General features: G+C 44.2%; 1 protein-coding gene across 2 annotated transcripts in view; it reads right to left on the bottom strand.

Moving 5' to 3' along the window:
• Positions 1-241: 241 nt before the first annotated feature.
• ZCCHC7 (zinc finger CCHC-type containing 7) overlaps positions 242-24,460 on the bottom strand; it is a 93,881-nt gene continuing 69,662 nt past the window's right edge. For both annotated transcript variants that reach the window (XM_054652361.2, XM_077171489.1), the window contains exons 8-11: positions 22,096-22,131; positions 5,943-6,038; positions 1,993-2,110; positions 242-1,555 (exon numbers count right to left, since the gene is read on the bottom strand). In XM_054652361.2, the coding sequence (XP_054508336.2) occupies positions 1,104-1,555; positions 1,993-2,110; positions 5,943-6,038; positions 22,096-22,131 (702 nt within the window). In that variant the 3' untranslated portion in view covers positions 242-1,103. The remainder of the gene's footprint in view (positions 1,556-1,992; positions 2,111-5,942; positions 6,039-22,095; positions 22,132-24,460) is intronic.

Genomic DNA, 24,460 nt, shown 5'->3' with positions numbered 1-24,460 from the left:
GGGGAGGAGCTGCACCTCAGTGACACTGTGCTGTCGCCCTCAGCTGCTCACTGGGGACTGGTACAGCACAGAGCACCTCACACAGCAGCAGGCTACAGATAATTCCCCTCTCACAACACTGGAGTATAAATCCATTACTTTTTTACTTTACTCTTGTGGTGATGCAGTTTCAGCTCAGGAAAGAGAACATGATGCTGTTTTCAATTATGTTTGGAATGCAAGGAAATGAGAAACAAACCCATTCTCTTCATATTTCTCATGTAAAGTTTTATTTGCGTTAGTCCTTTGATAAAGCATTTTACTCTTACAAACCTTAAAACAACATTCTGAATTCCAGTGTACAAAAATAACTTTAATTTAAAAAAAATTAAATTTTAGCACAGTGTGACTGGAACCAAGTATGTTCTTCATACTCCACTCCTTTTTCCTCCAGCACATTACAAGAAACAAGGACAGATTTAGTGGGAGAAGTAAACTCTGTTCCAGGCGCAGCTGCTCACTCCTGCTCTGCTGACCAGCTGGTCAGCACAGGGTGGATCCCCAAAAGCTGAGCCTGGAGGGCAAGGGATGGATGGCACTGCTCTGGAGAGTGAGCTGGGGGACTGCTGCATCCCAGAGCACAAAGCAGAGACCTGGATGTCCCTTACAGGGGGAGGGCAGTGCCCAGGGCCCTCCTGCACTCTGGAGGGGACTGGTGGCTGAGGGAACGTGCTTTGTACCCACCCTCCTGCTTTCCAGCCCAGCCACCCCCGACCCAAATCTCCCTGGCACTGGCCCCAAAGGTGCTGTGCTCCAACAGCACAGCCACACCTCCCTGCTGAACAAACAAAGCCTGCCAAGCCCAGGGTGCCCCCACACCCCCAAGCAAGGAAAATAAGCGTACAGCGTATTGTAGACCCCTGTGGCAGGAGCTCTGGGTGCTGCCTGCCAGGGGTGGCTCACAGAGATGGACTGGTCCCTGTGGCTGTGGAGATGGACAGGGTGGGTGGTCAGAAGGTGCCCAGCATGCCGGGACAGGGACAGACTCCAGTTCATGTGCCAAGAGAGGGACAGGAGTAAAGAGAAGGCAGAGCCAGAGCAGGGAATGCCAGTGCTACCTGCCATCACCAGGATTTCTGCTTGGACTTCTTCCTCTGTTTTATAAGGAACAGATTGTCTCTGCTGTCAGGACTGGCAATTTTCTGCTTTTTCCATTTTTTCTTCCCTTTGGCACCTTTTGGGGGCTGCTGCATGCTCAAGGCCTTGCAGGCTGGGGGTGCCCGGAGCAGGGCCCTGCGGCGGGCCCTGCTGCCCTTGCAGCCCTGCTGCTTGGGCCCCCGAGGGAAATCCTCAGGGTCCCCGTGGACTCCAGCTGCCCTCCTCTGCCTCTCCTCCTGGCCTTTCTTCTTCATCATCTTCACCTTCATCATCTTCTTCTGCTGCTCACTGCTCCTGCTGGGCTTCCCCTGCTGCTCTTTCCAGAGTTTGCTCTTTTTCTTGCGGCTGGGCACCTCGAGCTGCTCCTCCTGCAAGGGTGTTTCAGGCTGTTCCGGCAGGAGGCCAGCTTCCTGCAGGTCTGGAAAGCAGAGCGGATTATTTCAATACCTGAAACCCCTAGAGCTGGGCACCTGAGCCATCACACCTCTCCTCTGTTACGTAGGAAGTTAGACAACAATTTATCTCTGGCAGATTTCTTCACTGTGGGTTTTTCCTGTCATCAGGCTAGAATCTTAACAAATCGTGATTTAATCCCCTTCCTCCTATTCATGGCATTTTTAATGTCAGCAGATTTTTCAGAATTAAAACATCTGACAATGCTCCCTGAGTGACTTTGACACAGTCAATTTCCATGATAGACACGGATGAGTAAAGTCACAAATCTTTTACTACCACCAGGCTACCTGTTCAAATCCACACAGCTTTTCCCAACACATGAAAGTAATCCCACAATGTTCCTAGAAAGCACAAACACAGGACTGGAAGGTGGGAGGGATCTCCCAAACCATACTGTACCTGCCACCTTTCTTTTTAACCTGTTGGCTCTCTTTCTGATGTCGCACTCATCATCGTAGTAGTAGACGAAGGGAGAAGTGGGGAACATGTTCCCCTGCATCCTCTTCTCTGAGCACTCCTGCAAAACACATTCAGGTCACTAGAGCTGGCTGAGTGGGGACTTCCTGGAGTGAAATGGGCCAGGCCTGCAGGTCCTGCTCTGTACTTGTGACATTTTCATGACCTGCTTGTAATCCCTCCTGCACACACTGAGACACTGGTGCTGTCTGAGCCCACAGAAGGAATCTCCTGCAGTCACCACACACCTGTAACACCCACAGAACAGGCCACGGGGACCAGGTGCAGACAGGCACACACCAGGTGAGCTGCTGGCAGAGCTGTTGGGCACAGAGACAGGGCAGTCCTGCTGCCAGGCAGGACCCCACACCTGCTGTGCATACACCTGGCCCTCAGAGGCACACAGGGCCCTGGCAGGGCAGCCTGGCCCCGGGGCTCCTTGGGGTGAGGTTCCTGCAGAGGGCTGGCAGCCCAAAGGGGAGAGGGGAGCAGCCATGGGCAGCCAGAGCCTGCCCACAGACAGGAGGGGTGTCACTGTGTCACTGTCACTGTGTGCCACTCCCTCACAGGGACAAGCCACAGGCAAATCCTGCTGCAGGCTGCAGGGTTAGGGTTAGCGTGAGGGTTTTCTGTCTCTAACGAAAGGGGAAAAAGAAGAGCAGGATCTTGGAACTCAGTGCATCCCTCTGGGTGCCCAGAGTTGCCGGGACCCCTGCCAGGGGGCTCAGAGACCCTGGCACACAGCCCAGAACACCTGGGGGTTTGATTGTGACCCGTGGAGCAAGTTACCAGCTTTGTATGAAGACCTGAAAGCCATGGAAGTTCAAGTAGTGTAATAATAAAATTATCACTAGGTGAAGGGGTAGATTTTAAGGTTTTTAGAATAGGGGGTTTTGGGGACAAGATGGAGGGACTTGGGCAAGTCCAGCCTTTCTTCTTCTCTACCTCCATCTTCTGCTGGGATGTTGGCACTGTTGGATTGGTTTAGAGTAGAAGCTCACTGTCTAACATAGGTAATAGATATTGGAAAGTAATTGCAAACATGTTATCTGTAGTTTGTAGTATAAAGAGATAACACCACCCCGGGGACAGGCAGAGTGCCTGGAACTGTCCTGCTGGATGGACCTTGGCAGGGCAGGAGAAAAATTTTTATAGATAAGATACAATAAACAACTCTGAGACTGAGAAATGAAGAGCCCTGACTCATTCTTCAGACGTGTGGGCCGAAACAGAGACTGTTCACATGTGTCAGGGCTGCAATAAACTGCAACCTCCCGAGAGCAGGAGAGCCCTGCACAGACAGCAGAGGCGAGGAAGGGGCTGACTCTGGCATCGTGTGCATGCCAGCCTACTTCCCAAACACCTGGAACAGGAATGTAAGTTTTTTCACTGCTGTGCACACAGTTTTATCCATGTCTTGAGACAGGCTAACAGGAACACTTCCTATGATTCTGCCTTTTATCTGGGTACCATAATATTGACAGGTGCTTTATTCTCCTTTATCCTCCTTGTAAATTGCCTGTTACCTGCTGTGCTTTGCTTCATCATCTTTCTCTTCTTAGATACTGCTGAGATCATAGAAACACAGAATCCCACAATGGCTTGGCTTGGTAGGGGCCTTAATCAAGGATCCCATCCCATCCCAGCCCTGCCATGGCAGGGACACCTCCCACTGCCCCAGGCTGCTCCCAGCCCCAGTGTCCAGCCTGGCCTTGGGCTCTGCCAGGGGCAGCCCCAGCTGCTCTGGGCACCCGTGCCAGGGCCTGCCCACCCTGCCAGGGAACAATTCCTTCCTGACAGCTGATCTAACTCCACTGTCTGTCACTTTGAAGCCATTCTAGAGGCACCTGGGCCTCTGCAATCTCCAGGAGCTGTCAGGAGCTCTCACTCACCTGATGCCTGCACCATGGGACCAGCAGCTTTCCTGCGTGTGCTGCTGCTGCCACTCAGTGCCACCCTGGCAGCCCCTGTCCCTGCCTGCTCCTCTGTCCCTTCCAGAGGCACAGCAGATCACAGATGCATTTTTGATGTGTTTTGCATTTCTCAGCTTCTTTTTGGCATTTGTTTGGGTGAAATTTAGTGAAGAATCAGTTTTCCTGCAAGTATTTTTCCTGTTTTTGGGAATGGTGTGCACATAGGAAGATCTGGTACCTCTGTTCCCTTGTGTTGCTATTGGCTTATCCCCTTTCATTCAGCCCTTGCTCAGGCTGTTTCTGCTCCTTGTACATTACTGCAAATACTTTATTATCTTCCTTAACTTTGAGAGACAGAAAATGTCCATGAGCTGCTTTCCTCTCTTTCTGATTTTGTACAGTTTCTACCAGCTTCAATCTAAGTATTTACTATCAGCTCCTCACATATAATTTCTAATTATTTTTACATCGACCTTAATAGTGACTTAAACAATCAATTTACAGCATCCCTAATAATTACTCATTACTCTTACAGCAGCCTTAATTGTATCCATGTGTGTCTGTCTTCCTCCAGTGCCATTTCTTGGGCAGTTTAATAAAAGTAAACTAAAGTAAAGGGCCAATCTTTTAACAAAATGTACTGGATAGTTGAATGGGCTGACACACAAGAGCAGGCAGAAGGGAAGAGAGGAATTTGCTGGCAATTTGCTGTTTCTAAGCCACAGGAAAAAATAAGCTAAGTCCATCCAATGCATGATTAACGTTCCTTTTCTAGAATATTTGTGGCTTGGCTCCTGCATTTATTCCATAACCGACAAGATCCTGTTATTTGTTCTGTGTTGGTAACTGCAGGTACAGAGCTGAACTTGTTATGAAAGGCACTAAAAAAGGTGATAAATATCACCAGAATGCCCTGGAAGGTGCAGCCACATCTCCTGGTTTTACTGAAGCCACTTAAGGCTCATGATGCCTCCTTTACCAGGCAGCACCTTACAGAAGGACAATGCCAAACTTAGGTCAGATGTTGACCTAAACCAGGAAACTACAAGTAAGGATCATCACAAGCAGGCAGAAATGGAAGATTCCCAAAACACCACTCAAATAGTTGGGCTGAGTATGGTGAAAACCCTGACATGATGTTCAATGTGGGAAAAAAAGAAAGGGGGAGAAATGCTGTATCCAGCAACTGTTTTCCAATGAACATTCTCTCTCCCAGGCACTCTCAACTCAATGAACCTCCCAAGGAGAGATAGCAGCTGTTACCTGCCTCCCCATCTCTAAATTAGATGGGTGGGACTCCTCTACTCACTGACCTCCACCGAGGTTGGTCACACTCCTCTGGTGTCACACACCAGTGTGGCTCTTGCAGCTCTTCCCTCCAGCCCCACACAGACAGTGTGTGTTATAGATGGATATGAGATGATTGGCTCAAGCAATTAAAAGATAACTATTGTGTGAATATTAAGAGAAGCTTTAGTGATGTACGGTTATGTTATTGTATTATGTATGTCCTCTGTTACCCCCACAGTTCCCTTTCCCCCCTGTATTGTTGCCATCAGACAGCTGGGCTGTCCAGGACAGGTACAAAGAAGCTGCACAGGTGTCCCTTGCATGGGGCAGGTGGGGATGGAAAAGCTTGGGGGTGCTCAGGGGGTGGGCATGGCAACACCTGAGCTCCAATGCAGGTACAAGGAAGCAGTTTGCACTGATAAATGGCACAGAAGAGCTGACTGACAGACTTGGGGAGGGGCCAGGGCTGGCTGATGCAACCCCAGGGGTATAAAAGCCTGAGCATCCATCCTGGAGATGCACCAGCCATGTGGTGTGCATGAGGGGCAGCTTCCAGCGCTGCAGTTTTTTCCTTGCGGAGTCCCTTGCTGTATTTTTGTTAAGGTTTAATAAACCTGTTTAACTTTCCACAGCGAGCAGCTGCCTCCCCGCTCAGGGAAGGGTTGGCCCCCCGATGCAGCCCAGACTCACGTATCCGAGGTGTCCCTGGCGGGAGCAGTTGTAGCAGTAGGTGGAGACCACGCGCTCCGAGGGCGAGCCAGCCGCCTGGATGGGTCCTGGCTTGGTCTGCAGGTGGAATGGGCAACAGTTAGCTCTGGCAGTACTCTGGGTGCTGAATTAAAAATAAATTAAAATTACATAAATGCTATTTTATTAAGCTTGGATCAATAGGCTCCTGCTTGCTGCTGGAATATTAAGTTTGAAAAAGCAGCAACAGGCTGGCGCTACTGTAATTCTGTAGAGTGAGGCTCGGCCCGAGCATCACAAATGAGGTGGGAAGGGGCATCGCTGGCATCCTGTCCGCCTGGCCGTGTTATTTCAGCTCTGAATGCAATTTATCTGTCCCCTCCTCCTCGTGTGCCAGCCCCTCTCCTCTCACAGGGGCTGTCAGACACAGCTGGGGAGGCACAATGCCATGGCCACAGAGGGAATGGGACACCAGTCCCATATTCCACAGCACAGACATGACAGAGTTAGGTGTTCCTGTAGTTAAATTTTGTAACAATGGTTTTCAGGCCATAGATCTTGGAGAGAGGCCGAGTAAGAATCTATGATAGAATTTGTTTCATTTTTAGGGTTCTGTTTTGTTTTAGGGGGGTGCCAGCACAGGCAGGCACCAGGACTGACAAGGGATGCAGGAATCCTGCCCAAAAGCTGTGGGGCTTAGGAGCCACCTTACTGAACTCAGTGTTTCTGTCTCTCTGGGGCTAAAGGAGCATGGAAAAATGGCCCTGATTTCACAGAAAATTGTAGCATTTGGCAAAGCTCGTTGCAGGAATGGCTTTTTTCTTTCAACGTGTGTTGCCATGCTCTTCTGCTGTGGGAGCCACTGCGCTCTCAGTCGGAGCCTCCAGAAGAATGACAGCAGTGTTTGTAAAATAGGCAGGAACAAGAGGAACCTTCCAGTGCTGTTCTTTGTGAATCTGATCACACTTGCAGTGTCACCTTACTGTGAACTCCCCAGCCCTGGGTTTAAATGTGTGTTTCGGAGTCATGTTCCTTAGCTCACACCCACGCACCAGGAGGGGCCTGAGGGAAGGCTAAGAAGAGTGACACATGCAACAGTGATTTGTGACAAAAGGTGGGGAAACAGGGAAAGGGAAAAACGACCACCTATAAAGCAATCTGTGTATTTCTCATCCATGTCTCACAGCAAGAGCTCTCCAGCTAACAGCAGTGTGTAAGTGACACACTAAGCTGGCTCAGTTTTTCAGGTATTCCTTTATCATAAGTATGTAGAAGAGACAAGGAAATTAAAAACAACAAAACAAAATGCAAGCCCTTGTGTAGTCCCCCTGGGGAAAAATCTGTCTGGTTTGTTTAGTGGATCAATCACCATTATTGTGGTTAGATTTCAGCATGACAGTGCCCCCAGAAATCCTCTCTGCCTTGCACAGGGCTTCTGAAGAGCAGCAATGACCCTGTGAACGACACCTTCCTTTGCCCTCCTGACATGCAGAGCCTGGCCTGTACTAAATCTGTTTTCAAGGGTGATGTCCCTGGAGAGCACACCATGGGGACCCTGCTGGAGAGCTCTGCATGGAACCTTCTGAGAACCAGCCATCACACTGCTCAGGTGTTGCCCAGGGCAGGGTGATGGCAGCATGTAGGTACAAACCCCAGGAATTATTTCAGACACGCCATCCTTCACATTCCAAGATGTCCTGTTCTGAAATCGAACAGCCTGACACCTCCACCTACAGAATGACATCCTCCAATGAAAAGAATTATGGTTTTGGCCATTGTTAGTGTTCCAAAGCTGAAAATTCTGCATGTCTGGGGGCAAAATTTGCACCCAGTTCTCAATACTTTTTACAGGAAAGATAAGCTCCTTGAGGAGCAGCTCTGCAGGGACCCTGTGGGCCCCCACACCAAAAACTGGGCAGGAGCAGATGAAGGGGGTTCCTCAGCATGAAGTCCTTTGGGCTCACACACATCCTACCCCCATGCTCCCCTCCCAGGGCAGCTCCCCTGCTCTTCTTGCTTTTATTTAGTTAACGCAAAAGGTCACATTTAAGGAAAAAATTAAACTGAACACTTGCAAGTCAGATTACAACTCTACATAACTTTACTCTTCTCACAAGCCAACCAAAAAGGAAACTTGCATGTTATAAACCCTCTGTTTTCTTATTATTTAAGACTTAAAAAAGCATCTAAGGATTCAGCCATATGGGTACAAAATAAACTATTCATCAACACAGCTTCTTTATGTTATAGGGGTTTTTTTTTGTTAAAAACATTTAAATAATCTATATTTGTAGGGTGATATCTTGGAGATTACTTCACTATCAATATATAGAAGTAATAACCTGGTAGATAGCATTACCTATGAAAGGTCCATCCCATCTGCTATTCTTGCTGAAAGCTTTTCATGCACCAGTAAACTCAGTAAATATCAGAAGATAAAGCATAAGCCTACCACGCCATGGATTTACTCCTAATGTCTCCTCAAAGTGCAGCCTGATGCAACGATTACAAATGATTTTTCTTCTAATGTCATTTTACATAACCCTTTTTTCTGCATGAGTAGTTAGTGCAGAATGAATGAATGAATGCCATTAAAACAGTTAATCATTATCTGGGACACTGGCCTTCCTCCCTTCTGAACCAGGAATCTCCATGACAAAGGCCAAGAGATCAAAATGCCAGGGCTGCCTCTCTGGCCTATTTCTGACAGTAATTTTTTATGCAAATGGCCCTGCTGGGCAGCTCCCTCAGTGACCTTGAGCTCCCCTTATCTGCACTGACTTTGATCCGACCAGGGCTCCCTTTTACAAAGCTCACTGCTACTTAGGGCCTGCAATCTGGCTAAATCTCACTAATTAAGGAAAATCATCTGACCTCTATTTCTGCGTGTTTCCCTGCTCTCCCTGTTTTGTGCTGCACGGGCATTGCTGGTGGGGGACGAGAGGCCAGACCCCTTTGTGCAACTCCAGTGCCCCTGTTGGGCCAAGGCACCTCTGCAGGCTGTGCTAGAACCAGCGCAGGACAGTGTGACGTGTGCTATGACATGGGCTGTGACATGGATTGTGGCATGGGCTGTGGCATGGGCTGTGACATGCAGCATGTGCAGGGTGTGACGTGTGCTGTGACACGGGCTGTGACATGGATTGTGGCATGGGCTGTGACATCGACTGTGACATGGGCTGTGACATGCAGCATGTGCAGAGTGTGACGTGTGCTGTGACACGGGCTGTGACATGGATTGTGGCATGGGCTGTGGCATGGGCTGTGACATGCAGCATGTGCAGCACGAGGTGTGCTGTGTCCAGGCTGTCACACATGCTGTGACGTGCAGCGTGTGCAGAGTGTGACGTGTGCTGTGACGTGTGCTGTGACACACAGCATGTGCAGAGTGTGACGTGTGCTGTGCCCAGGCTGCCACGCGTGGGGTGACACACACGTGCAGTGTGATGTGTGATGGCAGCCGGGCCCCAGCTGTGCAGAGTGAGCTCTTGCACACACACTGGACCCACAAGCTGCCACGAGGAACGCTTCCCACCCTGCTCCTGCGCCCGTGGAACGCACCCCGCCAAATGAGCCACATGCAGATGAGTGCCCAGAGCCAAGGAGCCAGCTTGATGGAACCAAGGTCATTGCCCATGAATCCACCAGCTGCCCCTGCTTGATGAAGCCTTGCTCTGAGGTGCTCTTGGCCGGTCACATCCAACATCAGCTGCGACACCTCTGAGAATAATTTCACTCTTTCCACCACTTTGTCCACCACGGTGAAGCACAAGTGTTGCAAACCACCAAAGGTGGTGTTTGCAACTCAACAAGACCAAGGTGGCCTGGCTCTGGGAGCAAAACCCATTCTCAGCAACGTTTCACCACTTCCTAGAGCCACTGCAAGACAAGCATTGAGTGAATCATCACGCGCTGTGGCTGCAGGCTGGAGCTGGGCAGAGAAAAGGTCACAGCAGCTCCATCATGGGAAAATATACATTTACTTTCCCCTACAAATTATCATAATCTACTGGCATGCCAGCTGAAACAATGGCAGGTTAGCATCATTCCCTTATATTCCAAATTGCCAATATAAGGTATCATGTAATATTGTAATTATACCCAGGGTTTTTGTTGTTGTTATTTTCTTTAACCGTGTCATGCACCCAGTAGACTTGCATTCCATTGGGTAATTCCTTAATTAGGCAGATTTTTGAAACAAGTATTATGTACACAACAGACCGGAACGTCTCCTTTGGAGTCTTCCCAGTCTATCAGGTGATTGCATCATTAAGCCACACATGCTACGTAGTAAAAATCCTTATGAAAATTCATGAAAGAAACACACTGAGCTTGGTGCATGCTAATAAACAAGAAACATACACATCTAGTATTTTGACTTTTAATCCCCCTAAACTCCAAACAATTACAAATGAAATAATTTCTTCACTGAATTTTATTTCTTTTTTACAGCTATCTAATAAAACCTTTCTCTTCCCACGGGAGTTGTGGAGGTCCAACCTGAGCATCTTCCCAGAAATTACACTTTACTAAATGTGCTCATGACATTTGGACATCACCAAAACACAGTGAAATAACCAAGAAAAAAGTGACCTCACTTATCTTTTAGGGCTTTTTTTTTTTCTTCCTTTTTTTTCTTTTCTTCTTCTTTTTTTTTTTTTTAAAGCCATGATACACATTAAATTACCAGTTAATTAATCAAATTTTAATTTTTGATTGTACAGTCTGGGAAACCAAAACCTTTCCCAGAGGAAGAAATTTAGCTCGCCCGGTCCACAGTACGAGCACTGTGAAGTGATCTCTTTCTACAGAAATAAGACATTTCTACAATGCATTTTAAAGAGATGCAAATAGCATCTACAATTGACTGTGTGAAAACGCTAAAGGAAGAGACAAAATGTACAGTATTATATATTTAAAATAAATGAATGCAATCTTTTAATACTCTTACAAGCAGAAGAGAAAACCCTAAAATATTAATTCAAAAAGTCTTCTCTAAGAAACGGACAAAAACCCCTCAAGTTCACAGAGAAAATGAATGTATGCAAGATAGTGAGGATAACAACAATACAATCCCTGAATGCCTCAAAATCTTCATGGTTTAAAAGGCATCCCAATTTTCTCCAAAGGTGGTGGCATCTCTCTAGCCGTCCATGGCTAATTTTACAGGGAATGCAAAACGTTATTTAAAAACGATGGCGCACTAAACTCTAACTGTTCCTGATGTGGCTCTCAAACTACAAACCTATCTGCCCTTCTATTTTAATTTTAAAGTAAGTTAGCAAACACTTCGTTCCTAATCCCTGGGGACTATCTGTATGGTGACACAAACGCACAAATTTATGACAGTAACATAAATGCTCCTCCGAAGTAATGTGCAACATTAAGTGAAATCGTTTCCTGGAAAGATATTATAGGTATCTATATTTTATTTGCCATCTTAAACATATCTGGGTCTTTATGACCTTATTTTTAAAATGTATTTCCTTTTTACATTTCCTGGTGCAAATGGACTGCATAAATAAGCAATGTGCTATGAGGCTTCAGACTAGCCGATAAACCCTTTCAATTTTCATGCCAGCTTCTTCTTTTGTAATTCAAATCTGGCTGAAAACTGGCAGCTCTGAAAACTGAAACAAGCACTGCCACAAATACCTTGTAATGCTATCGACCTTGTCTGCCCATGCAGTGAGAAAGGGGGATGCATATGTGTCTGCAGTCATCCAGATAACACAACTCATTTTTTTGGGGGGATAACAGAAGCTGGACCCGAACCGCGCACCCAAAGCAGTCATTACCAGGCAGGCTGGAGAATAAGTCTCTTCAAAATACACAGCGCATTTAAAAACCATATACAGGGCTCAGCCACTGCTTTCATTACCAATTTTAATTTAGCTCCTTCAGTTTGCTAGCCAGATAAACTCTTTAGTGCTGTTTTTTAATCTATTTGCCACATTTTATGTTTAAGATTATAGTAATATGGGACAGGAGAAGGAATCACTTTTGGAGGAAATAAAGAAATAGATCCGCTTATCGGCGCCCATCAGAAAGTTCATTAATCAGCCGGGCTTTGTGCCCCCTAAATTGAAAGGTTAAATAATCCTCTCAGGAATATTTCTCGGCACCGCCGCCAATTGTCCGGAGAGAAGCTGCCATTCACCGTGCTCCAGATCGGTGACAGGGTATTTTACCACCGTTTGGGCCCCAAACAATGACGGACAAATGGCCTGGCTCACAAAGAAACCTTTTAGTACACGGATGGAGAAAGGACCACAAGCTTTGAAGTGGGGTGGGGGAGGTGGGGAGAGACTGTGCGGAGAGGGAGGAGGAGGAGGAGAAGAAGGAAAAGGAGGTGGAGGAGGAAGAGGAGGAGAAGGAGGAGGAGGAGGAGGAGGGGGAGATTCATGCACTGGGACATGTATATTTTATTTGAATGTTTGTTAGGGGATTGGCCAAATGTTTATATACATCGCTATATATCTATATATCTGCCAGGGCGCGGCACCGGCGGTCCCCACGCTAAGCATATGCATAGTTACACATACATTTATACATTAATCTGAAAACAAACATTTGCAAAGCCTGTAAAATCAGAAGATGAACAGAACTAAAGCACAGTTATATTTATTAGCTAATACACGGGGGAGCGTGACAAACCCGAAGGTTTTAATTTCTACTGTCATTCTGGATGAGTTACAGCTTCCTTTCTCTCACTTTAATCTTTATGTCATCTACTGATGGTCCCTCACCACTGCACCCAAAAGGAGGAAGTATCACATCTGAAAAAGTTTCTTAGGGGAGCACTCTTAATAGGTATTTATTGATAAACAGACTCTTAATAAATTTTTTAAGTGGTTTCTAATCACAGTTAAAATGAAAGTAAACACGGGAAAAACTTCTAGTTCTGCTGAAGAATATGAGATGCGATGTGAGCAGTGCATCAGTTTGCTAGAAGTGAGTTTTGGGGTACGTTTTAAATAGATAATAATTGAACCTTTTCCCTCTAAACTCCCCAGCAGCTGGGCTTTAGCATGCAGCATCCTTCACTAACAGACAATTTCACAGAAGCACTTTCCTTACATTACAAACATGCCATTGCACGTGGTAATGTTTATCCATTTTCTCATAATTTTTTCATGTGCTCTCCATTAAAGAGCATCATATATATTCAGGAATAGCAGTTATTTGCACCTAGATTCATGACAAGTGACATTCATCCCAAATATGTCCTTGTGGAAATGTGTGACAGCTTGTACACAACCACTGATGAACAAAAGCTTCTCCATCTCCTTTTTGCACATCTGTTTTTTAAAAATTGTTTTCCATTCCATGCAGTTTTTACTTTAATGTGACTTGGGACTTCCTGAATAGTATACAGTGTCTAAAAATGGATCAGAGCATATCAGATTTCTGCTCTCTTGCACCACATAAGTATGCTGTTGACCCAAACAGTTTCCTCCAGAACAACTTTTGAGTATCTCAGTGCTATCGTTTTTCCTCTCTCTCCTTCCTGAGGCCACCATCAGAAAATCAGAATGAATTTAACCAGCTCTCATCTGGCATCAAAACAGACAGAAACTGGGTATCTCATTCACATCCAGGGCAATTAATTTTAAAGGAGGAGATTTCTCAGGGTTATTCCACAGTCCACAGAAACCCTTCAGTGTCTGTACTCCTGTGCAGGTGCTCATCACTCCATTTTTTAAGTGCCAAAAGAGCTTATAAAAAATCATTAGAAACAGAATCAACTGCATAGTCAAGAAACAACACACAAATAATTTCTATTGGCTACAAGGTGAGCAGAGACTACAGGTGGAAAACCTGCAAGTTTGAGGGGAGCAAAAAGAAAAAAAGGAAAAGAAAAATACAAGGCACTTTTGGACACAGGTGTAAGAAAAACCGAAGCTGGCAGTGACTGTCCTTGCCTTGCGAGTTCCTCAGCCGCTGTGGTGTAAAAACAACGCTTCTTCCTCACCAGCTGCCCACCCCACACCGGGCAGCATTGCCACCGCGCTGCAGTGTGGAGACAGCAAGGAGCAGGGAAAGGGGCCCTGTCAGCCAGACACAGACTGAGTGCCCATTGCTCCGTGGGGGCTGCAGCCCATTGCAGAGCTGCTCTCACGGCTGTTGCGGTATGTTTGTCAAACGGTAATTTAACCCAAATTCAACATTAAAAACTGAGTCCAAACTGAAGGCCCGGCTTCACTCCCCTGCAGCCAAAAATGCTGTGGGACGCCTCCTTCTGTGGCCCTGGGTGGGTGGCACACGCAGTGCAGCTCACACACACACACTTCTGAGGCTGCTCTGCCAGCACCTGCTCGTGGCTCCGTGCTCCTCACCACTCTGTGCGGGCCCTGCCTCCTTTAATTCCCTTTATACTGGGTTCTTCAAGACTTGAAATCAAAATCAGGATAATTCTGTCACGGGGATAGAAACTTTTCTATACACATGACAGGACCTAACAAGATGTATTAATATCATTGACATGATAGACCCTCTTGGAATTAAATCAGTGAATATTTTTAGGGAACCCTAATCCGTAGATTATTAACATGATCGAGCATAACTTGAGGAAGTTACTGTCTTACCAGCACGAGCTCCAGGCTGCTGCGACACACGAATCACCAGCAAGATGAACCACGCAGTGCAAAGAGATTTACTGTCTTTGTATACGTTTTCCACTTTGCAATATGAAAATGCACAAAAATCCATTTTATGGCATTTATGCGTATTATGTGCAACTGTGGTGTTTTTCACATTTTAAAATGTCTGTTAAATTTGCAGATGATTTTTGGCTTCCCACAGAATTTTGACGCTGGTTCAAAGATCTAACAAAACTTAAAAAAGACACCTTCTTATCAAGTTTGGAAAAATTTTGGAGAAATTCTCAGGATGTAGGAACTTTAATATGAATATTTATGCATAGCACTGACTGCAGAAAGAGGGCACAGAATTTTTTTTTATCTCAAATATTTTTAAAATGCATTGGAAACCTCATTTTAGCTTGAAAATTCTATCTTCCTTATTTAGATGGTTAATACTTGAAATCATGATATGAATGTAAATGCTTGTGTAAGTTTGACTTTTCAGATGAAAGGAAAGAGAGGTGAAATTTTTAAACAGAATTTGTAAGAATTAAAGAAAATAATAATCTTAATTCTTTCCCTGAAGAGAACTGCGGTTGAGTATATGAAGGGGAAATATTTCAGCGGCAAACCTTCCTTGATTATTCTCTTTGATTAATTACCCACTCACCCAACAGCTTTGGTGCGTCACAAAAACAACCCAAACCTCTCTGGTTTTGGGTGTGCAGGGCTGGAGGGACACATGCCACCAAATATCGTGGACTGCACAAAGAACAGTGCGCTTGTCCCGCCACTCGTCCGAGGCACGCGGGAGTCAGCCAACCAGAGATTTAAAATAGTAAAATACATTCATTTCCATCCTCTGCTCTTGTCCATTTTCCTCTCACAGTGAAAGACACTGCTTTTGAGCAAACAGGGCCCTTGACACCGCCTCAACACCATGCCGGAGCCAGGGTGCTCTGAGGGTGCCGCTCTCCAAGACAAGCACCACAACAACGCCAATTTTGGAACCCCAAAGTCACAGAAATGGTCAGCCAGCCCAGCTCTCCATTCCACTCTCTCCCTATTTCCACACTGCTTCCAGAAATATACAGAAATACAATTTTTGGTCAAGATGTAATCTCTCTTTAACCCTCAATCTTAAAGCACCTTTTATTTTGTTTTCTGGGGAGCTAGTGCAGAAGAGCACGAGACAGATAAAAGTCAGAGAAGGAGGACACTTCCTGCCATGGTTGCTACATGATGAAGGTGAGTGGCAGGTGGTACCCGTGCTGCTGGAAGGTTCTGAATCCCACCCAAAATGTCCTTGCAGAAAATTTATACAAGGTTACTAAAGCTACTTCTTTTCCCCATCATAATCTAAATACACCTTTCAAATAAAAATTGGGAAAGAACTTTTAGCTAGCATTTGTACTAAAAAGCTATAGCATATGCTTTGAATTCATAAACCTAACAGTTATTCAGGACCTGAAACTGTCTTTGTTTTCTAAAAAAAAAAAAAAAAAGCTATCAGACAGAATATCTTCTGTGAAATATGATTGCTTTGCAATAGAGAAATATTTGGGGTTTGGGATTCTGATAGCCTCAAAAAATTTCTGAAACTTGAAAGAGAGTGGGAACACAGCAAATTACAATTAGTAGGGGAAAATAAGCTGTAAAATCGCTTTGCCCACACACCAACCTCCTCTGACCTGCTGGCTTTCTCCAAGAGAGCTGTGCAGGGCTGGCAGCATGTCAGCAGCACCCCTGACACTGAAAACCACTTGCAAGACGGGTCAGGTTTGGACAAGAGAGAGTTTAAAACACAGAGAGTTTAAAACCAAAATATCTGCCTGTTGCTGGCCAAGGTCTGCCCCAGCTCCTCCTCTGGCTATCAGGGCAAGCAGCCTCTCAAAGGGCAGGAAACCTTCACGAACCCAAGCACCTCCCAAGCAGGTATGTGGACACCATCATGCTCCAGGTGCTCCTGTGCCCCAAAACCCACAGGAGCCAGAGTCATCTTTACCCTAAATCCACAACCCCAGGAATTTTGAGCTGCCTTCTCTGTAAAATATCCTGCTGAACGGATACTGAAGCAATGGCACGAGGGCCCACTCCAAGATTCCAAAATATGAGAATACATTGCCTATTTCACAAACAGGACTTTTTTTTTTTAATTCCTGCTAGAAATAGCCTTGATACACCTGGAGAGAATCTGGCCAGGTGCTGAAGCATTCCAGAGGAGTGCTGACCCCACGGCCTGTGGCTTTGTGTCATGGCCAGTGGAGCCAGCCCTGCGGCCGTGTCACAGCCACAGCTGCAACAAAAACAGGCATTAACCTCCTCCCAAAATGCTCCTAAAGCCATCCCTTCCCTCACCGCTCAACACCTAAAAAAAATCTCTGGAAACCAAATGTCCTCTGTCTCTCTCTCAAGCCTAAATATTTTTTGCCAGGGTTGTATTATTTTTTATTTTTCCTTTGTGGAAGTCACAGCGTAACAGAGAAAAATTGACTTCCAGGGATATGTCTTACATTTTCACTTCAGAAAAAAAGTAGCAGGCCACGAGGAATTTTAATCATGCACACAAAGAAACCTGAGCGCAACATTTAAACACAAAAGACGCATGTCCCTTCGTGTCCTTCATACACCGGGCGAAATCAGCCAGTTTCTGGTTCACCTTCCTTTATGTAAGCGGATTAAAAGTAAGATTAACAAACTGTCAAAAAGTGTGTTAAATGGTAGCTTCTGCTAATTAAAAATTCTGATGGTTCTAAAGCTCTGTTGGTGGCCATCTTGCTCTGTGAGATTTCACACAGACGAGGCTGGTGAAGGCAGGGCACAGGGGACAGAGCCAGCGTGGCTGGCTGGAGCGGCACCAGGGCACGAAGGGGTTTTTAAAAATGAGACATCCCTACAGAAAGAAAACGCTCTGTCCCACTGAAATTTATGTTTTAACACACATATCGACCGCGAGAAACACCTCAGGAAAATAAAAAACTTGCTTTGTCCATTTTAGGGACAGAATTTCCTTACTCAGTTGTTATTTACTGAAGAGGATTCTAACACTTGCACAGTTCACTCCTTTTTGACTGTGGTGTCCTCATCCTGGTGCCGGGCCTCACTGGCCGCATCCCTTCCTGCATGGCACAAACCACTCTCACAATAAGATGTGGTGAGATTGGAGCCGGCCTGTTTCCATCTGACAAAACATGAAACACGCCGAGCACCGTGCCCACGGCTGGCTGCCGCACCAGCGCTGCCATGCACACTCTGGGGCCTCACAGCACAAGTGCACCTCACACCCAGGGCAAAACACGGTCTCTGGACACTGAAAATTAATAATTTTCCTCTTTTTCTCCACTGATGTCATCTGCTGGGTGGGTGCTACCACTAGCAGCAGCTTCAGCAGGCCGCTCAGGCCGCAGAGGCCGCGCAGGCCATGGGACGGAGCTGAGGCCGCAGCCACTGGTCAGTGTGGGCATCCCAGGCTGCTGGTCAGCCCAGGCCCCTGGTCAGCACGGGCAGCCCCCGGACAGCCAGCGCAGAGCCCCGGGCTGCCCACAGCAGCAGCAGCAGAGGGGAAAAGGGCTGTCCTTGCAGAATGTGACCCCCGGCGCTGCCCCTCTGCAGCCTGGGCCCACTGAGGACAGCAGCAGCCACAGGCCACACCACTGCAAGATGCACGGGCAGCAGGTCAAACTTGAGGGGAAATATTGTATTTTTTAAGGAATAAACTGCAAAACTGAAACAAACAAAAGACGATCATTGGGTGCCCTTCCACAAGTTTTTCCACCGATATTTTAGTGTGATTTAGGGTTTGTCTTTTTTGTTTGTTAGAGGGCTATAACCTGGCCTCCACTTAAAATGCATAATAAATATCACTACATTTATAGCTCAAATCTGAAGTGACAGGAGAAAGGGAACGAGAAAGAGCCCAGTGCTCTGAGGGTGAAATAACACGGCAGTGTGCGCCCCTGTACCCGTAGGGTGCAGAGGGGATGATGTGATGGCATGTCTTGTGGGTCATGGGCTGTGCTTCTGGGGTCTGTGGAGCACCTGGCATTTAGGAAGTCACAGTTGTAAGCAAAGCTTCCTCATAACCCAGAACAAAGAGCTCAACAAGGGCTCCAAATGCCTTGTGCCCCAAAAAAAATAACATGTTTCATCACTGACACTCCAGCAAGCTATGATCAAAACTGTTTATCCTGACTCTGTCAAAGAAGTATTTGTCCTGTTATTTGATTGACAATAACTCCTTTGATAAACCTTAGTGGTATGAACCAATTCACAAACTACACGAATAAAACTTGAAAAATATTTTGACAAATATAATTGCCCTTCTCTGACACAGGAGAAATACGGAGTGTAGTTGTGAAGAAAATGATCTGTAAAAGTTTTAAATCACTGTCTTAAAGAGGTTATTAAATAGTATTTTAAACCACAGTGGGAGTTGGATTTTTCTGCTGGCTTTGATTGGCTTTTTTTTTTCAGAATAACTTTAGTTAAAAGAGTTGAAAGAATAAGTTCAAAGAAAGTACTTTCAGCCACATATAAAGCTTTGATTATCACACAGCCCTTAGATTTAAGCTTCACTGCATGCCTTATGATAATCTTTTTTTCCATCAAAAGGCAAATTAAAATATTCCACTTACAATCCTTTTTGCCACTTCTTCATAAGATTCCTTGTGCTGGCAGTCTGTTTTGGCTGGAATAAGATGTTTCTGCCCATACAACAAATTATTTGCAATGTGCTCAAATTTGTCACCATGGCCAACGTCAACAAACCCCACCACCATGCCCAAGAGCAGAGAGGGTTTGTTATTGAGTCATTGTTCCGGCGGCCCCGCACGCCGTGCAGGGGCTCCGAGGAGTCAATAGATGGCAGTCCATCTCCTAGGAAAGTGACCCAAAATGAATGTAATAACCAACAGCCTCATGAAGGACAGACGCGGAAGGCTGGGTGGTTCCTCACCAGCGTTCACAGAAATTAACCAAGTATACTTTAGAGAAGGCAAAAGACTCAGACAAACTGTGACAGCCTTCTGCGAATGGTGCCAAAATCCGGTGTCTTATCACCAAACTGAGCCCCAGTTCCTCTGCACATACGTGGACCTGCACATGTGGAACACTTGCCATCAAGTTACCAAATCCAGTTTAACTCCAGTGCTTGTGTCCCTGGCTGAAGGGCAGGAAAAGCTCTTCTGTGGCCCCCAACAGCTGGGCAGCATCTGTGGGCCATGACAGCCACAACACCACTTTTCTGTTAAACCTGTGGTATTTTTCCTAATGCTGCTCTCCTCTTTGTACCAAAATATTTAATTTTCCTACAACAGGAAAATCGTACGATAATTTCTATGATGAAATACTACAGCGCTGATATGACAGTAAAAAACCTTGGCTTTTTGTTACAATCCTACAGCTATATATATATATATAATATATTTAAACATTATATATAATTCTAATTCTAATTTAAAAGTTTTGTTTCTTGCCAGAACATTATTTACTTCTGCTCTGCTTCAGGTGCAAAAGAGAAAATTTAAATAGAATAATAAAACATAAATTGTAAACAATTCAGATAATGCAGTTTCTTTTAATTTACTTATTGCAAATATCAGCCATGACTTTTACCATACAAATTTTTAAATTCCTGGCTTATCCAAATGCTAATGTAACTTTGAGCCGAAGGTACTCTTCCCATACAAGAAATGAAGGGGTGCAAAACATTTCCCACATGACAGAAATGTGTATTATTTGCAGATGAACTGCAATTCACTGCAAAGTAAAAATCTTACTGGAAGTAAAAATTTATTGGAAGGTAGGGCCTGATGCAATACCAATTAATCTGTGAGTGTGCCTATTTGACCACATTTCAAAATGTCCCTAAAAAGCACCATAAATTTCCAAAGGGGTACTTTTAATAATATGGCCATATTTGAAACCACTACATTTTCTAACAAGAACTTGTTTTGACACCTTTTCTTAGCTTTACTTTACATTAAGTGTAGACCTTGAATGCTTTCTAAAAAATCCACAGAAATAATTTCCTGCCTCAAGATACCTCAAATTTTGCCCTGGCATGGCACTTGGTCAAGTTTAAGCTGCCCCCTGCTTTTTTTTTACAGACAAAAATATTTTATAATTGTTGATGGCAACACACTTTTTGAGGAATTTTCAATTCAGGCAGGTAGGATTAAAATTAAACTACATCTTATATCTTAGTAAGAAACAGAACCCAGGATGTTACTGCACCAAATATTTCTATCTGATTAATAAGTTCCAAGTGTTATAAACATTTCAGAAATTGTTTTTACAAGCACCCTTAGGGATTATAATGAAAGACAGCATTTACCTTTTTCTTTCATCCATTTTAAAACCAAACCAAAGCAAGACAGACAAAAATACTCAGTGAATGCACCTTTTTTTGGATTATAATGTTTAAAAAAAAAAACAAACCAAAACAAAACCAACCAAACCAACAAAAAGTCTTTACCAAATCTGTTTAAAAGTAAATTCTCAGGAAGGGTGGAGGATTTCCAGGGCAGATCTTTGTGTTAGAATCATTATGCACAAAACACAAATGAGAGGTTTAAAGTGCAGATTTCTTCTATTCATTGAATTTTGAAGAAAAAAGCAGAAAAAAGAGCATTCCAGTGCCATGAAGAGGTGGAGGCACAAATTATAAAGCACATCCCATCTACTGCTTCAGAGAAAAAACTAAAGATCCAAAAAGAAAAGTAGTGGAGAAACTTTTCTACTTTGTTGAGAGCAGAGAACAGGAGTTAATTATCTGTAACAGCGAAATTCGTGTGAGGCCAATCTGGGGAGCAATGAAAAGTTCAGAGGAACAACAAATCCCTCATTTTTTAAAGGTGTTTTTATGTCTGACAATTTTGGAAATTAATATGTTTAAGAACTGTGACACCAATGCAAGAATTTGTTTTTACTGGTTAAATACTGTCCGAGGTTTCAATGTTAAACAAATTTGTATGCATTTTGTTGTATTTTTATATCCATTTTACATACGAGGAAAAATCCTAAGTAATAAACTGGTACAGTTTCACAAAGTTTTATTTTCTTGTTTCAGGGATTAGCGATCAACTAAGGCAGGCCAAACAAGCAGTCACCGCTGTATCCTGACTAATTATAAATTATCTGCAAAACTTTAAGAGGTGTTTTTCCTCAAAATCATGTCTCCACTCTAACTGAGATTTATTTCACTCATCTAAGAAGAAAGCTTTGTCACACACAGTGACTAATTACCAGCATCTGGGATATCTGAGATGGGATTACTGCTTCTGCTGTGCACCCCAACTTAAAATTTAACGCTCTTTCCATGTGTAAATGTGGTCACTGAGAGAAGAGAGGCAAAGCACTAATTTAATTATTACAGTATTAAAATGAAAACAGAAGTTTTAAAGATGCTTAAAAAATAGTGACAGTGTTTCATTGCCTTCTTCAGTTCAAAAACTCTTGAGATGTTTATTATCTTCTCAGAGAAGATGCTTATCTATATTTTATGGTCAGCAGTTCACAGAGGAGTAAATAGGTTGGGTGTAGAAGAAAATAAAAAAGGTGTTTCTACTTACTGTTAGGTGATACTGCCTCCATATTTCTGGGCAAGCCTGGAAAATAAAAATATTGATCAGCTAGGAGCATGAAACAAGGTGCTTTACAGCCTGTTGGTTTTGGCATAACACAGTATCCACTGGTGTCGGTCACAGGAAAATAAGAAGCTTAACTGAAAGGGTCTGCATTTCAGCTTCAAAAACCCGGCTAGACAGTTTAATTGAATTTTACACTGGTTTAACACACTCCCTGCCATTGTCAGAAAGCCAGTAACAGTTTTCTCTCTGCCCTTTTTCTCCGAGGGGCAGAAGTTTGGGAGAGCAGTGTGTTCGTGACTGTAGGAAGCATTAATGCTGCAAAACAAACAGGGGCGGATTTAAATTCTACATTTTCTGACATTTTAAATTTACATAACGCTCTAGAAATTAAATCACAAGGTGCCTTCCTTTCATGTACAAACAGAAATATTTTATCTTTTTTGTATGTATCTCTTTCCTAATCAAAATATAATTGTTACATGTAATAATCCTCAGCAGTCTCATGTCAGGTGAGTTGTAAACAAGAACCATAAGAGATTGCTTTAATGTTGCTATTTTTACAATGACTTGCTTGTTTTTTTTTTTTACTTTTAATTTTTTTAAATTGTCAGACTTTCATACCAAGTCCTAAGTGCAGCCGTTGAAAAAAAAAAAATTCCTAGCAGGTTTTTGAGTCACAGAAGTGACACAATTGACCTGAGGGACAGTTGAGAGATGGTAAAGAGGAAAACGTGGATCTTTAAAACAAAATCAGAACATGTTGGTGGTCACTAAAGCTCAGATCACTCTCTTAGAGCTTCTTAATGCTTTTACAAAATGTACGATATTTCTGATGGCCCCTGAGGCACAGACAGACACGGAAATTGTGTCACTTTTTGTCATTTTGGTACACAGCTACTGCAGCAGAGGGCTTTCACTTCTCTTTAGAAATTTACCTTCTTATAAGAACAACCCTGTACTCATTTGAACAATTAGCAACTTGGTTTGCCAACCTTCATTTTAAGAAAAGGAAAAGAAATGTAGTATTCCACGGCTTCTCCATAATATGCTGCAGCTGCAATTTCGAACATTGAAACCTCATGACTGCTTGCAAATGAGTACTATTAACACTTCTTTAGATTTCGAATAAATTTTTCACTCGTGCCCAAATTCTTGCCTTCTTTTATTTTGATGGAGCGTGTTAATTAAAAAAAAAAAAACCACACCACAACCAGTATCTCTCAAAATAAAATCCAAGTTTTTGCTAGTCACCCTGTGGCACATACAGTGTTTTTCCCAGATGTGATGGAAATGATATTATTTATTATTCATTCCACCAGTAACATAATTGTCTGCAGAAAAATCTACAATCTGTTCTGTGTAATGGTTCAACATTTCTCCTCTTACTCAAATGCTGTGTGTAAACATTTGAGTTTTATATTAATATTTCTATAAAGGAAATGTGTGAAGGACATCACATTCCTCACCGAGGATCTGACAGTCTGAACACACTCAAGCTGTCTTTGAGCACAAACAAAAGGATTTTCCTCCTTCCCTAACTTAGCCAGGGTTCAGAGAGCAACACATAAACACTCCGTAGCCTGTAGAAACACTGTACCAGAGTTCTTAGCATCTCCCTGAGAGCTGAGGAGGTTTCAGCTGTGCAGGACAGCTGTGCTGGTCCAGCTCAGGGGTAGCAGGCAGTTATTTATACATTAGTTCTGGATACTTTTCGATTACCACAGTGTGCCTGGGCTAATATGGTTGAACAATTGCAATCAGTGAGTTGTCCTATCCTGGCAAAATGCCACTCTGTGCTATGACCTTTACTCACACGACTGCTATTTAATAATCACCATCATCATCATCAAAATTACTTATTTTTGAATAATTGTTTGGTTGGGTATTTTTTCTGCTCTGGACACAAAGGCGTCACTTTGAGCAAAAATCTGTAGCTGTGAGTGAGAAGCACAGCTGGCAGAGCTCTTGTCAAAACCCTGGGAGAGGCACAGCCCCAGCCCCTGTGTGGTGCTGTCCAGAGGTGGGTTTTATCTTCAGGGACCTTCTAAGGCTGAGGGAAACCAGAAGAAGGAGAGGATGAAGGTGGTGAGGGAAGGCTAAACATATTCCTTCATTCAGGTGGTGGCTTGGGGAAATACTGCTCAAGTGGGGTGGGGTACAACAGCTGAGGAGGGGTCACTGTTAAACAGCAGCTCTTTAGAGATGATGCTTTTAACCAGGAACCTCGTTACTTTGCATCAGCTCAGGGCTGTTATCTGCATCTTATCTCGTGGAATGACAAATAGTATGATTAACAATTACTACCAAATACTGGCTCCTCAAATGAGGCAGAGAGGTTTGCTATGGC

This window comes from Agelaius phoeniceus, chromosome Z (genome assembly GCF_051311805.1).
Source record: "Agelaius phoeniceus isolate bAgePho1 chromosome Z, bAgePho1.hap1, whole genome shotgun sequence".
Taxonomy (NCBI): Eukaryota; Metazoa; Chordata; class Aves; order Passeriformes; family Icteridae; genus Agelaius; species Agelaius phoeniceus.
The sequence above is the reverse complement of the archived record's forward strand: the minus strand, read 5'-3'. Positions and strand labels throughout refer to the sequence as shown.